This window comes from Nilaparvata lugens, chromosome 1 (genome assembly GCF_014356525.2).
Source record: "Nilaparvata lugens isolate BPH chromosome 1, ASM1435652v1, whole genome shotgun sequence".
In the NCBI taxonomy this organism is placed as follows: domain Eukaryota; kingdom Metazoa; phylum Arthropoda; class Insecta; order Hemiptera; family Delphacidae; genus Nilaparvata; species Nilaparvata lugens.
Genome location: NC_052504.1, coordinates 99,956,740 through 99,971,858, shown reverse-complemented (window position 1 = coordinate 99,971,858; position 15,119 = coordinate 99,956,740). Strand labels below are relative to the sequence as shown.

At 35.3% G+C, this 15,119-nt stretch overlaps 1 protein-coding gene across 3 annotated transcripts in view; it reads right to left on the bottom strand.

The window, feature by feature from the left end:
• LOC111062285 (X-ray repair cross-complementing protein 5-like) overlaps positions 1-11,043 on the bottom strand; it is a 57,924-nt gene extending 46,881 nt beyond the window's left edge. Inside the window, exons 1-5 of one of the 3 annotated variants that reach the window (XM_039419826.1) lie at positions 10,780-11,043; positions 9,182-9,283; positions 4,015-4,250; positions 2,749-2,892; positions 594-687 (exon numbers count right to left, since the gene is read on the bottom strand). In XM_039419826.1, the coding sequence (XP_039275760.1) occupies positions 594-687; positions 2,749-2,892; positions 4,015-4,136 (360 nt within the window). In that variant the 5' untranslated portion in view covers positions 4,137-4,250; positions 9,182-9,283; positions 10,780-11,043. Of the gene's footprint in view, positions 1-593; positions 688-2,748; positions 2,893-4,014; positions 4,253-9,181; positions 9,284-10,779 lie in introns of those variants that run through there. The other 2 variants (XM_039419827.1, XM_039419828.1) reach the window with 2 other exon arrangements.
• Between the last annotated feature and the right edge of the window lie 4,076 nt (positions 11,044-15,119).

Here is a 15,119-nt window from a genome sequence, read left to right as displayed (position 1 = left end):
TGGAAGGAGCTCGGCCTGTTTTTGTTCACTCTTCTCCTAGACTTCTCCTGACTCGCTCGCAATCGGTTGAAGTGTGCAGTTGATTCAAGTGAAAAAAAAATTGAATAAACGGTATTAGTGTGTATGCGTGTGAAAGGCTGACGGACAATGACTGATGCTCTACCGGAGAATTGCTATCCAAGGACAAAAAACCACAAAAGCCGGTGAGTCCTTTCCAATTTATCAAAATTAAGTTACAAACGACCCTTAGGTCGAGTCAGTTCCCACAGTTCATACGATATTTTGCCGTCCTTATAAATTCTATTATATTGAAAAGATGATTTCAAACAGATGATGTTTGTCAAGTTTCGTTTAATCTGATAGAATTCATAAGGGCGGCAAAATATCGTACGACCCAAAATCGATGTGTGTGTGTCGGACTTAAGTTATTCCAAAAAAATCTGCTCTCTTGTACGCGTAGAGAATATCTTTAATTTTTATGGGAGTTTTCATACATTTTCAGTTTACCAATATGTAAACACTCTCATAAAAACCAATCATGTACAAAAGGTGCTTACAGTTTGCAGTTAAATTCATGGTTTTAGCAGACTGACCTTTTCGATCACTTTTCTGAGAGCATTTTCACCATGAGACAGAGTTTTGCCCGTCGAATCTTCCTCGATTCTCTCAGCCACCTCGTCAGGAGCTCTGCAATAGAAACAGTGCAACTTGATTGAATTAATAAAAATAAGTTGCCCTAAATACATACATTTAAAGGTAGACGCACACAGATCGTCATCGGACGGACGGCACGCATCGGACGGATCGGATTATTACTTTCCTTGCCCTATTACCATAGGTAAGGAAAGTATTGCTTTCCGAAAAGAATTAAGGTACCCCAATTTCTAAATTTCTAATCGTTTCAAGGTCCCCTGAGTCCAAAAAAGTGGTTTTTGGGTATTGGTCTGTATGTGTTTTCGATCAAATGCAATTCAAGATGGCTGCTAAAATGGCGGAAATGTTGTCAAAAACAACAGATTCCCAATTATCAGGCTTCAGATACAATTTAAACAAAAAAAAATCAAGTGGAGTAGATTGAGCATGAAAATTTCTACAATTAATGTTCAGTAACATTCTCACCTAAAATTGAAAATAAGCTTTAAATTCGAGAAAATGTGATTATTCAATTGCACATTATTGTTTATTCTATTAAATCATTCACTATGAAAAGATAGCAGACCTCATGTGTGTCTTCAGCGTTATTGCCCTGTCACCAGCTGGCTCAAATCTTTGAATAGTAGACTTGAGATGCGCGGGAACACTAGCGTCAGGTGATCAATTTTCATAACGGCAAGGAAAGTTGTGTGAGTGCGCCACACCAGATTTTTAGTTTTGATGCATTGTTTTCAATTGGAGTGCGCATACTATCCGCATCCTTATAGGTATGCGCACTCCAATTGAAAACAATGCATCAAATATAATCATCCGATCCGTCCGATGCGTGCCGTCCGTCCGATGACGATCTGTGTGCGCCTACCTTAAAGATGATTGAATTGAATCAATTGACCGAGCTCAGCAAGTTATCAGTCCAAGGATTTCGGTGTGTTGGGCCTCTTGATATATTGCTATAATTCTGGTGAGTTGTTGAATACAAATAATATAATATTGAATAAAAAGATTAAGAAATTGTCAAAAACCACAGATTTATTGATGGTTAGAAAGATCATTTGATAACAAATAATCACAAGTTCACAGTTGAGGAGAATGTTGAGTTTCTGCATGTTAATAACAGATCTTTGAATATTCTAGAGGCTTTAGAAATAACATGAGTAATTAGGGAAAATTCCCAGTATAGTTTGAATAACCAGATTCATTTCAACCAATACAACACTACGAATTTAGTCATAACATTGTAAGCATGCATTAGTCAATAGTTTTCCCATTTAAATATTAGTTTTATTATCTTTTACTGGTATTCTTGGTTCTTATTATGTACTGAAAGTAAATTTTGTTATCATGGCGAGTCTGTTGCTTAAGCGGCCATTTTGTGACACCGTTAAGTGGAAGGAGACTGTCTAGCTGGGCCCTTAGACCAGTTATAGAATAGACACGCTGGGAAGAATAGCCTCTGAAGCCATCATCTACGGCCATATCGCCAAATCGTGACGTCATCATCGGATAGAAAATTTTCAGATTGTGTCTATTTCAGAAGGATGTAAATTATTATTCATTAAAATGGTAAACTCCCGCTGCGCTCCCGCTGGAATAGACACAATCTGCTATGGAAAACAATGTAAACAAACTCTACATAAAAGTTTTCTATCCGATGCTGACGTGACGATTTGGCAATATGGCAGTAGATGTTGGCTTCATCGACTTTCAGTATGAATATACAATGGGCCGTGTCTATTCTATAACTGGTCTAAGGCTGGGCCAATGGCAGGCGTTCATGCCCTTGACCAATAGCAGTACTCGCCCACTAGTAAAAATTCTGCTGCTCTTGTATTTAGTTTTAGTTTATCAGAGATCGACAATGGTGTAACAACCGAAACTGGTATTTCTACTTTTCATAAAATCTGTGGTTTTTGACAGTTTCTTAGTCTTTTTATGTAATATTTTATTTGAATAATCACCAAAATATCAACTTCTCAACTAACTTACACGAAAAGAGAAACCTTAGAGATAGCATAACCAGATATCCCCCATGGTATAGTCGTTCAAGTTCCTTTTTGACAATTTCTATGGTGTCTCTTTGGTGATGGTACTCACATGAAAATGACCTCCATGTCAGTGTTGATGATTGCTGAGACGACACTGTCCATACATGAGTCGTCCACATCTTGGCTAAATGAGCTCAGCATCACTAATTTCGCCGTCGTAATGTGATTGACTTTCTTCATATTTTTGGTGTCACTGAAACAAGAAAAAACATCGTCAATTATTGAATTTGTATAATTAGACAATGTAACTTTTAATCTGTTTTTTTCTCAAATTTAGTATAATATAATATTAATTTTCTTAAATCCAGTTTATCCTATACTATTGAACGAGCAACTTCTGTTTATATGTTTGGATGTTTAAATGTTTATATGGTTGTATTCCACCGGATCTCAAAAACGGATCTAACGATTCTCACGAAATTCAGAACATAATAGGTTTATAATATAAAGATTGGATTGCACCAGGTCTCATCCCTGGGAAAACTCGCTGAACGACATTAAAAGGATAATTATTATTCATCCTTGGAAAAACAGATGATAATAATTATTTCGTCGTCTGTTGGTGATGGAAGTGAGTGAGCGAGTTCATGTTTGTGGAACTGTGTCAAAATTATGGCTCAGCTGTTGAACTTTTGTAATCATTCAATCAGGTACTTAGTGCCAGTTGCAAAAAAAGCCGGGTTATTTTCAATCCTGATTAATTCCAGTACATCCATCTTTTTGAAATGATCTACTCTGATTTGGTTCACGTGAAGTTAATCAGGATTAAAATTTAACCGGCTTTTGTGCAACTGGGCCTTTGTGAGGGAAATTTGTGCATTCCTCTGGGAATTAATCTCAATTTACTGTGATTAGATAGAACATTTCTGTATGAATGTTATGATAATTTCTTCTTTCGTAATAAATTGTTACGTTGTAAATTGTAGTGTATACGTGTAGGCTAACTGAAGCATGGATGAAGTCTAGGATGGTTAGTTATCAACTTTTAAAATGTCATTTCAGGTATTTTAATTTGTGTTTCTCATAGGGTAATGTCTAAAAAGTATTTCATTGTTCCAAAAATACATTTTAAATGAATTACACGACTGTGTACTAAAGTGTTTTGATAGAATGAAGAAAAAATGGCGGCTGAGAATTGTTTGTACAGTTACTGTCAAAAGTAAAAATAAAATATTCTGGCAAACTGTCAACATTGCAAAGCTAGAGAGAGATAGCGCTATCTGTTTTGTTGTATGATAGAAAAGGACAGCAACAGTATTGTCAATCGTACACTGCCATTATAACGTGGACCTATCTATAGAGAGGTGACACTCACTCCATCTTCTCCTTGAGACACTGCATGGCGACCACGAGGGCGTCACACCAGTCGCTGTTGGTGACTCTGTGGTTGATGGAGAGGCCGGACACCGCGGTCACCAGATCCCAGGAGGCCACCATGAAGGGGAGCGCCACCTCTATGTGCTTGTAGCCTCCGTCGCTGTCCAGTGGATGACTGGTGGCTTCCGAACCCAACACAATCACACTCAACACGTCTTTGCTCTCGCTGAAGATCTGCAATAAAAATGGATCACATGAATGAGTTTCACTTATCATAACTACAATACAATTTTAGAAGTTTTTTTTAATTTAAAAATGATTTTGTGTGTGTTTTGAATTGTAAATTGAGTGTGTAATTGAAGAATGTCAAGTGAAACATAACCTAGCTGTTGTTGACCGAGCGAAGTGAGGTCTAAGATTCAAGTCGACGGTTTGGCATTTCTCTTAATGTTTAAATGATTGAATAAAATTTTAGAAGTTTTTTTAAATTTAAAAATGATTTTTGTGTGTGTTTTGAATTGTAAATTGAGTGTGTAATTGAAGAATGTTAAGTGACACATAACCTAGCTACATTTGGACTGTAGTTGACCGAGCGAAATGAGGTCTAAGATTCAAGTCGACGGTTTGGCATTTCTCTTAATGTTTGAATGTTTAAATGTTTATATGTTGCGCATTTACAGCGAAACGCTGTAATAGATTTTCATTAAATTTAACAGGTATGTTCCTTTCTTAATTGCGCGTCGACGTATATACAAGGTTTTTAGAAATTTTTCATTTCAAGGATAATATGAAAGGAAAAAGGAGCCTCCTTCATACGCCAATATTAGAGTAAAAATCAGCCTATAGAATTATTCATCATAAAAATCAGCTGACAAGTGATTACACAGATGTGTGGAGAAGCCAGTCTATTGCTGTATTTCCATAAGGTCTATAGTTTCAATCAGGTACTTGAGGATGAGAATACTGCGTGAGGTCTACTGTTCACAGAACTACTAGTAAATTGAATGTGTAATTATTGAAGAATGTTGAGTGACACATAACCTAGCTACATTTGGACTGTTGTATAAATTAGAATTGGAACCGTTTTGGGCTTATAAGCCTGTGGTACTTTACTGTAAGTTGTGTAATTCTGATTGTTTGAATAAATAAATAAATAAATTGCATTACAATTGAAGAGAAAACTATACAAAATGATGTGTGAATGAATGAATAACTAAAATTATACACAGAGTGAGTCATATGTATGGGAACCTCTAAATAAGTTGGAGACTGTTGTAGATATATTACTGTAACTTTCAGGATAAGTTATTGGTCGAATACTCTACCTTTTGACGTACAACTGAATTTCAACCCCTCATGATGGGTGACTTAGGGGTTGTAACTCGATTATTTTAAATTTAAAGACCCATTGTGTGGTAACATCATTCTGAAGGCCTTTTTGAAGCAAGAAAGGTGTCATCAATAAACATTTTCCATGATTCTTGTATCCAGAATGGCGGCTGATTGAAGTTTTAGTTTTCAAAGAAATGAGGGGTTGTAACTCGAATACTTCAAATGTGAATACCCATTGTGTGGTACATCATTTCAAAGGCCTTTTAAGAACAAGAAAGATGTTATCAATAAAAATGTTCTGTGATTCTTGTATCCAGAATGGCGGCTGATTAAAGTTTTAGTTTTCAAAGAAATGAGGGGTTGTAACTCCAATACTTCAAATGTAAATACCCATTGTGTCAATCATTTCAAAGGCCTTTCAAGGACAAGAAAGATGACATCAATAAAAATGTTCTATGATACTTGTATCCAAAATAGCAGCCGAATGAGGTTTTAGTTTTTTTTTAAATTATTAGGTACAAGCCATTTTGGAAGTATCATAGAACATTTCTATTGATGTCATTTTTCTTGTTTTGAAAAGGCCTTTAAAATTATGTACCACACAAAGGGTGTTTTCATTTAAAATACTCGAGTTACAACCCCTAAGTCATCCCCTCATGAGGGTTTGAAATTCAGTTGTACGTCAAAAGGTAGAGTATTCGACCAATAACTTATCCTGGAAGTTACAGTATTATATCTACAACAGTCTTCAACTTATTTAGGGGTTCCCATACAATCATATGACTCACTCTGTATATATTGAAGTTTAAGGCTAGGCACACACCAGTTAGTTAAGACAAGACAAGACACGTTTAGTAACAATACTACTTACTTCACATAGTTGCTTATGAAGCAATACACACCGATTAGTCATTGCAATTAGACATGTCTTCATAAGCAACTATGTGAAGTATTGTGACTAAACGTGTCTTGTCTTGTCTTTACTAACTGGTGTGTGCCTAGCCTTAGTCATTGCAATTAGACATGTCTTCATAAGCAACTATGTGAAGTAATGTGACTAAACGTGTCTTGTCTTGTCTTAACTAACTGGTGTGTGCCTAGCCTTAGTCATTGCAATTAGATGTCTTCATAAGCAACTATGTGAAGTATTGTGACTAATCGTGACTTGTCTTGACTAACTGATATGTGCCTACCCTTAGGAATATCATAAGAAGATATTCTATGGTTTGAAGAAATCATTCAAAGTTTGGAAGTTTTGTATCAAATTTTGGTGTTGTGTATCAAGTTGAGATGATACTGTATCATATTGTGTTGTTAATGTATCATTTTCAACTATCTATACAGTATTCATGTTTCATATTTCAAGCCGTATTTTTGTTAACTCAAGCCGATTACTGACGACTACTGTCCATTATTACTGTTTTGTTGGGAGTGTAAGGTCCGTTTGCACACTGTAAGTTAAACCAAATCTGGATTTTTTTGGTTTAAACTAAAATTCCGTTTGAACAGTATCAGTTTAAACTCTGTATTGAGTTTAAACTCTGGGAAAGTTTAAACCTCCAAAGCAGGAGGTTTAAACCAAATAATTTGGATTAACTGGACATCTGTAAGATTTGATGAGGAAACAGCTGATGGTAAATTATTTTTCGACGGTTGTTTTTAATGCTTCTGTAGACGATAATAGTTATTCAGGATTTAGTGAATCATTATTTTGATAGAATTGATAGAAGTTTTTAATGCGATTGATAGAGAAGACTGCGAAGAAATTTTGGAACTGAGAAAAATTGGGCAAAAAACGAATCATTTAAATTTCTGGGATGATAGAAAATTTTTTAACGGTTTGGCTTGAGTAAAGCAAGTGTCAATTTATTATTTGATTAAATAAACCACTTGATAGAAAATAAGACAATTTTTATCAGTGGTCTTTGATCAGAAAACATGTTTTTAATAACACATAACTGAGATATTTTGCTTTCGAGAGATTTCTAATAAAAGAGGAGGATCATAGTAGATTTAAGCGTAACAAAATAACTTTTTTATCTTAAATTCTAAAATATATTTTTTGGTGCCAACTAAATATAAGTTTGTATCTAATAGTAATATAGCATTTTTTGAATAATTTCTTGATCACTTTTCACTTTTATTACCGTACAACTTACAGCTCTGTGGATTTTGAACAAGGAAATAGTAGCTACATAACCTCAATTTACTGATGGTTTGTAAACAAAAACAAAATTCCCTTAAAAATCAGCCTTCCTGATATCATAAACGATGGCATTCTATTACCAACTCAACGCTAAACTAGTTTAACTTGAACTGGGTTAGTAAATGCACTGAGAAAACCGATTCAAGTTTGAACTTTCAGATTAACTTAAACTCGATTAACTTAATCGAGTTTAGCAATCTATACTGTGCAAACGGCCCTAAGAGTGTAAGAACGGCACAGTATGAGCGACTACCAGCGTCACATAGCTTCACCCAAAACAACTACTAGGACTATTGGTTTGAGTTAACATTAAAAATTGGAATTTATAAACGTCCTATACAATGGGATTTTATCTTATTGTGCTATATTTTTTCTATGACTATACTCAGGGCCGGTTTCCGAGCTCGGGATTCAGCTAAGTTCTAGACTTTAAACAGCTGTAGTCAAAAAAAAAAAATGCTTTCCGAAACGGGGCTTAGTAGAAGTTTTTATGATAATCTTTATTTTCTAATTTCTATCATTGGAAACGTTTTTTATTGATGAAATTAAACATTCCTTAATAATTCATAATAGCTGAAACTTTACACTATTTTCTCTTTTCTATTCTGTGTTTAATTTTCTAGTTTTTCGAAATTTAATTTAAACGAGGACTTAAGCTGCTTTTACACCAAAGTTATTAACAAAATGCTTGTTTTTCGCCACACTGCACAGAAAGCAGCTGTTTTCCAGTCCCTACGTAGATCTGAAAGACATTGTTTGCAGACGACTCTCGTCTGACGTGAAACCGGTTTCTTTCCGGCTAAGGCCGGAAAGACTACCCTTTCCGCCCGCTAAATTTAAAGTGTGCTAAAAAAGCTGATCTTGAAACTTTTCATTATTTGAGTTTATTATTCAATAATTAAAACATTTATAATAATATAATCTTATTGTCATTTGAAAGAATAAAAAAAGTATAAACTCAACCTCCCACATAATTGAACATCATCTTTCAGGTTATTTAGACAAATCAGAATAAAAAATAAAAATATTTGGACAATTTCCTGATATTCAGATTACCTCAGATTTGCTAGAGCTAAGACCTTCCACTTTTGCTTTCGGAAGTGCTTAATGAACAATTATTCTCATATATATATATATATATATATATATATATATATATATATATATATATATATAGGCTATTGTTTATTTTTCTGTGTGGCGAAAAATAGCGTTCGCGCCACGGGCAAAAATGTTTTTCCGGTTCTCAATCTTTTCTAGTCCTCGGCCTATGGCCTCGGACTTGAAAACCGATTTCGAGCCAGAAAAGTCTCATTTTCGGCCCTAGGTGCAAAATATACTATTTCCTTCTTTATAGATTCTAGTAGATTGAACGGAACTTGACAAATACATATGTTCATCATGTGTATGATAAGTTATGTTCAATCTAATAAAATCTTCAAGGACGGAGAAAAAAACATTTTGTTAATAACATTGGTGCAAACGCGGCTTGAGACTACACCCCGTTTCAGAAAGCCAATTTACTGACTCAAACTGTTTTACTCCTAGAACTTAGCTAAATCCCGAGCTCGGAAACCGACCCTTAGTGAATTTTCAGAACGTCATTGTTCAATAATTAAAATAATACCTTTTTTAATATTATGTTTGTAGCGCATTCTTTACATTTTTCCAGAAACTGTGAATCTTTGGAGCTGCTCAGACCACAGTCGATGACTAGAGCGACTGCCTCCTGAAATAACACAGAAACATACAGACATTAAACAAAAAAACATACATACAAACAAAAAACAAACGACAACAACTTAAGGAGAGAAACAGTTTCGGGTTTATCTTGTTGATTCTCTCCCAATCATTAGTTTGATATTTTGATTGTGGGATGTAATAAATAAATAAATCTGATAAGTAGGCAGAAAAGTGTTACCAAGTTTGCAGAAAAGTTTTACCAACTTTTCTCTAACGTTCTATCATAATGATTTGTTACCTAAATACTGCAAGTCGTTATTGTGGGGTCCACGTTATAATGACAGTAGAGAAAGATAGAGAGCAGTGTTGCCGATTCTCTGTCCTGCCACTGCCTTCTATAGAAGATCAGCTGATGCCGGTATATCTGATGTACTTATGAACAGTTCAACCTTATTTAGAATAAACAATTATATTTTATTTGTGACAAAATATTTTTTCAATTATTATAAATAGTTATAATTGAGATTGGTTTACAATAATTAATGATACCGTATTTCATTTGTCAAGAAAAATTATTTTAATTATTTACAGCATTTAATTGGGATTTTGTTTAATAATTATTATTAATTAATTAGCATTTGAACAAATGCAACTTTCAATTTATTTCCATTTGTAAAACTATTTTCTAATGATTGAATAATTGAGATAGAATATTTTGTTGATTAATTATATTTTTATATTGTTGAAAAATGGATCAGAAAACGTTGCCGAGCGCTAACTGCTTTGTCAAAAATGATAGACAAGGAAAGCAACACTAATGTTAATCAAATACTGCCATTATAAAGGTGCGTACAGACTTTCGCTCTGCTCCGCAACCGAACGTCACTCCAGCAGAGCGATTGATGATCGACCGGGGAGCAACAGTGGTTCGACCGGGGAACGCGAGAAGAGCTAAAATCTCCCGTAACGTTCATGATGGGTGCGACTGCCGAGCGGGGGCGGAGCGACTGCGGTAATATGGAGGAACGAGGGCGGTACGAGGGCGGAGCGTGCTCGGTGCGGGTTGGAAGCGCGTATATGTGTACGCAGCTTATCGTGGATCTCAATATAACGGAATCCAGCAAATCTTCAGTATCAGTATGAAAGTAGTTAATTCCATGGTTATCTGATCAGCAAAATTATTCCATGTAGGTACTACTTTTAATTATCCGTCTCAGTAGGTGAGGTGGAGCTCATGTGGATGCACTCACCACAAAAGTAAAAAAGGCCTAACCTATATATTTTAGGTTCTAGGATATTGCTCAATATAAGAACCAAAATAATAGGAATTTATGGCAAATTTTGAATGCTAAATGTATTTAGCAATGTATTTTACAAATCTAAAAGACAATATTTCAAACACATCATGTGATTTGCTTCAATTAACATATAGCGTAATGGAATTTTGTAGGTTTTTTAAATAAAAAAAATGATTAATATCAATTATCAATATAATTATGTAGTTAAAGGTGTATAGGTCTATATAATATTATTGATACTCACAATATCCTTTGCACCCCACTCATATTTTGCAAGATCTGGCCGGTATCAAAGCATCAACTTAAAAATCTTATTAGCCTATTCAGTGAAAATCCAAGGGTACCTTACCGCATTTGTGAGTACAATACTACTAATACATTACTGTAAAAGTTAAAAACATTGACGATTTTCAGCAAAAATCCATAGATAAATGATTTTATTTTATTTTTTAATCAAACATAACCTAGCGTTTTCCAAATTCTATTTGTCAGTTGTCACTGCCTACTGGAACTGGATTCTATTGCCTACTGCTTACTGGATTTTGTTCAAAGATCGACAAAGGTAATATGTCACCAGAGTCTCAGCACAGCTCAGCAACACTGAAAAAAGTGGTGTCCGAAAAATTCTCCGTCGAAAACTTTGACAGTTTTGAGTTGCTCGAAGCAGATGATTGAGAGGGATTGAATTATTATTATTTTTATTTCTTGAAAAAAAATTCAATAGGCTGACATATATTTTTATCTTGAATTTCACTTCATCTCAAATCAGCTAATTGGTCAAAGTTTTCTTTCCTTGAGTTTATTATCTGAAATATCAAAAATTTACTTTGGAATACCATTATATTGCCACTATAGTGAGGTCCACGTTACAATGGCAGTGTTTGATTAGCAATGATATTGCTATCCTTGTCTATCATTCAACAATATCATGGGCGGGTCACATCGAGGGAGTTTGTTCCAGGCTGGCGCGGGTGGTCTATCTTTTGCGCAGACTGAGGACCCTTCTCAGCCGGAAGGACTTGATCATGGTCTATCATGCTCTTTTCCATTCCCATCTTCTTTATGGACTTTTACTGTGGGGACATGCGGCGGGCTGCAAGAGTGTGCTGATGCTCCAGAAGAAGGCACTTCGTGTAATCACATCAGTGGGGTATCGTGAGCACTGTCAACCCATCTTTGTGCAACTGGTCATCCTCACGATCTACAACCAGTACATACTCTTCAGTTTGCTGCATGTCAAGGACACAGAGAGCGGCCAAGTCCTTAGATCAAATTTCCACGGTTATAATACAAGGAGGAGGTTTGCAATGGATATTCCACGCTGCAGAATTAGTAAGAAGAAAGACTGTTTCCCCATTTTTGCCCTTCACTTGTTCAACGACCTACCTGTCAATGTGAGGAATCTGCAAGGAAGTGATTTCAAAATTAAAATAGTGACGTGGCTGAAGAATAACCCATTCTACACCATGAGTGGATATTTCGATGCACACAAGGACAACATAGCCTGACCTGCCATCTTAAAAGTAAATTCGTGATGCCATCTATCCAGTTCACTGGTCTTTGATGAAGAAAAAGGAATAAGGAAAAAAGCGGATAGTACTATCTATCTCTCGCTTTACTCTCTTACCAGATCGGCTTTCAAGTTTCAGCAATGTAGAATTAGTAATTAATTCTGTAATATTACATTTTTTCTCGATTGGAATCGAATCTTCAATTCGAGATCTATAAAACTTTATAGTAAATATCAGAGTAATCGATATACGGACAACTTTTTAACTGAGAATTTATCGTAAATGATTGTGTTGCATGTTCCATGGTGTCACCGAGGCTGAGTTGACAGAATTAACAGATAAATGGATTATTTAAATAGAGATGATATATAAAAATTTAAAATAACAGTTTCAAAATAAAGTTTTATTGAGAACAATAATGTAAAATGTGAATTCTAAACTTGTAATTTATAATTTTTTGGTGACGTGTCCATGAAGTCGTCACTGGTTTGAGGTGTCTTTTGCTCTTTGCTAGGAGGCTTCCTTCTTCTCTAAAAATGATGGCTGGCTGCGTGTGTTCTAATTTGTGCTCTCTGAATATTTTCTGTTTAAGTGAATTTTAATGTTTTAAATTGAGTTTTGAACAGTTTATAGTGTTCTATTTTTGTCTATAATTATTTCTTGTGTTTACAAGCCTATAGCCATTGTTTTTTCAACTACATAAGTGGATAAGTATTTAGCTCGTAATGATTTTAGATGCTTAAGTGTGTAAAGTATTGTTCTTTGTGGATTTGTGTAGTATATTGCCAAAATTCTTCTGAAGATTATAAGTTGTTTTGCTCTGAAAACTGGATTTCTCATTCATAGGCGATAGATCCATTCATAGTTTATCAAGAATCTATTATGTTAGAGCCAATAACTTTCCTTAGGTTAATAGGTGAAAAATAGCTATCCAACCGATTTAGGAGAAATTGGTAGCACGGCAAATGGTACGCCCTGGTGTGGGACCCAAACTACAAAATATATCCCTGGTTATAAAAAATTATTGGTAGGATAGATATCTTGATGAATTATGAATGGGAGATGCTGGTGAGTGGGAAATCGGTTTGAGAAAGTTCAGGTTCTAATGAGTAAATATTTTTTACGCAGTAGCAAGATGGAGAACAATAAAAATAATGAAGTTTTATCCAGTGAAAACATTCAAAACTTAGATGAAGAATCACAAGATTTAGACCTAACCTTAAACAATGACTCAAACGATAGTGTAGCTGTAAGTGAAAACGTTTCAAATGTAACAATTCATGAGAAAGTAGTAGAAATATCAAATGAAACAAGTATGGTATGAGCTAAAAATGATATAAATCTTATAGCATTCCTAACACAAAGGTTTGATGAGCAAAATTCTAAGATTGATGAGCAAAATGCTAAGATTGATAATTTGAAACAAGATCAAAATGCTAGGTTTGATAAAAAAAAAATAAATTCGTATGGCTTTTGTTGGTGGGGAGTTCCCTTTCGGGAATGTTCCACCACCTGAATATATAATTTAAGCCGTCAATGGGCCTCACGACTGTCATACTTCAGCCGGGACCGACAGTTTAACGTGCCCATCCGATAACACGGGAGTGATCTGGTTAAAAAACTTTTGGTAATGAGAGGGGTTCGAACCCGGGATAGGTTTGATGATATGTGTTTAAATATCTTAATAAATTCTTAGCCATTTGAAGCAACCATCTTTATTTACGTAGATAACAAACTAAACTCAGTAAACAACTTATTATTTTATCAAACAGTTATCATGTGATCAAGTATCATCATATGATATACAAACATCTTCCCCTTTTACTTTCTCAAACATTTCCTTTTTCAACCTTCCTTTGATTTCATTGTCTTCTTAAAGACCTCTCATTCTTCTTACTAGTAGGCAGGAATAGCATGAGCTGTGAGATGCGCGAGAGGAGAGATAATGGAGTGAGAGTGGGGAGGCCGCTCGAAACTAAGAGAGGGGAGGTGGCTGGAGCTTGTTGTTGAGACGAAAGGCTCACTGTCGCCTCTCCTACTGCTTATGCTATTAGGCCTATGCAAAAACGGAGCGATGTGCACCGTACGGAGGTCAGTTGAGACTGAGTCAAATGCTTCCCCACCACTAAAATTCTCTCTCGGGCTACGGCGCATCTGAACTTAGAGCTCATGCTATTCCTGACGGGTTGTAATATTCTTCCACTATTGGACTTCACCACATAGGACCGTGGGGCATCAGCTTCATTAATAACTACTCCAGGCTCCCATAATTTTGTTCTCCAATCTTGGATATAAATGGGCTGATTTTCTTTGAAATAAGATACATGTTTCTGTGACTGCTTATCGTATGTTTCTTTCTGTTGAAATTTATGGTTCTTCATTTGCACTGCTATTTCTTCCCGAAGAAGTTGATGAAGTTTCAAACTATCTTGAGGATAAGGGAACTTTGTTCTTATCATTCGACCAAACATTAACTGAGCAGGAGAATAATTGAGACCCGCAACACAACTATTCCGATAGTTAAGCAAACTCAAGTTTAAATCGGTTTTGCTTTCAGCACACTTTCTTATCATAGTCTTTGCTATGTTCACCCCCTTTTCAGCTAAGCCGTTAGACTGAGAATAACGAGGACTTATTGTAATAATTTTAAAATCCCACTCCTTTGCGAACTGTATCATTTCTTGGGAGCCAAACGGATTATTATCAGCTATTATAATCTGCGGAATTCCAAACCTGCCAAATAACTGGGATAAAAAGATTTAACAGCCGAACCTGTCTTACTGTTCATTTTTGTTATTTCAAGCCACCTTGAATAATAATCCACAACTATGAGATAAGCTATTCCTTTTACTTCAGCTATATCCACTCCAATTTTTAAAAATTGAAAATCGGGTATTTCATGAGAAAGCATTGGACTTCTTACATTGGACCTTCTATATTTTTGGCAAAGCGTGCAGGATTCAGCCAGATTTTTTATGTTTGCTCTTATTCCTGGCCAATAATAAAATTTTGAGGCAATGCTGTTCATTTTTGTTTCTCCTAAGTGCGTTTCATGGTGCCTATTCAAGATAAA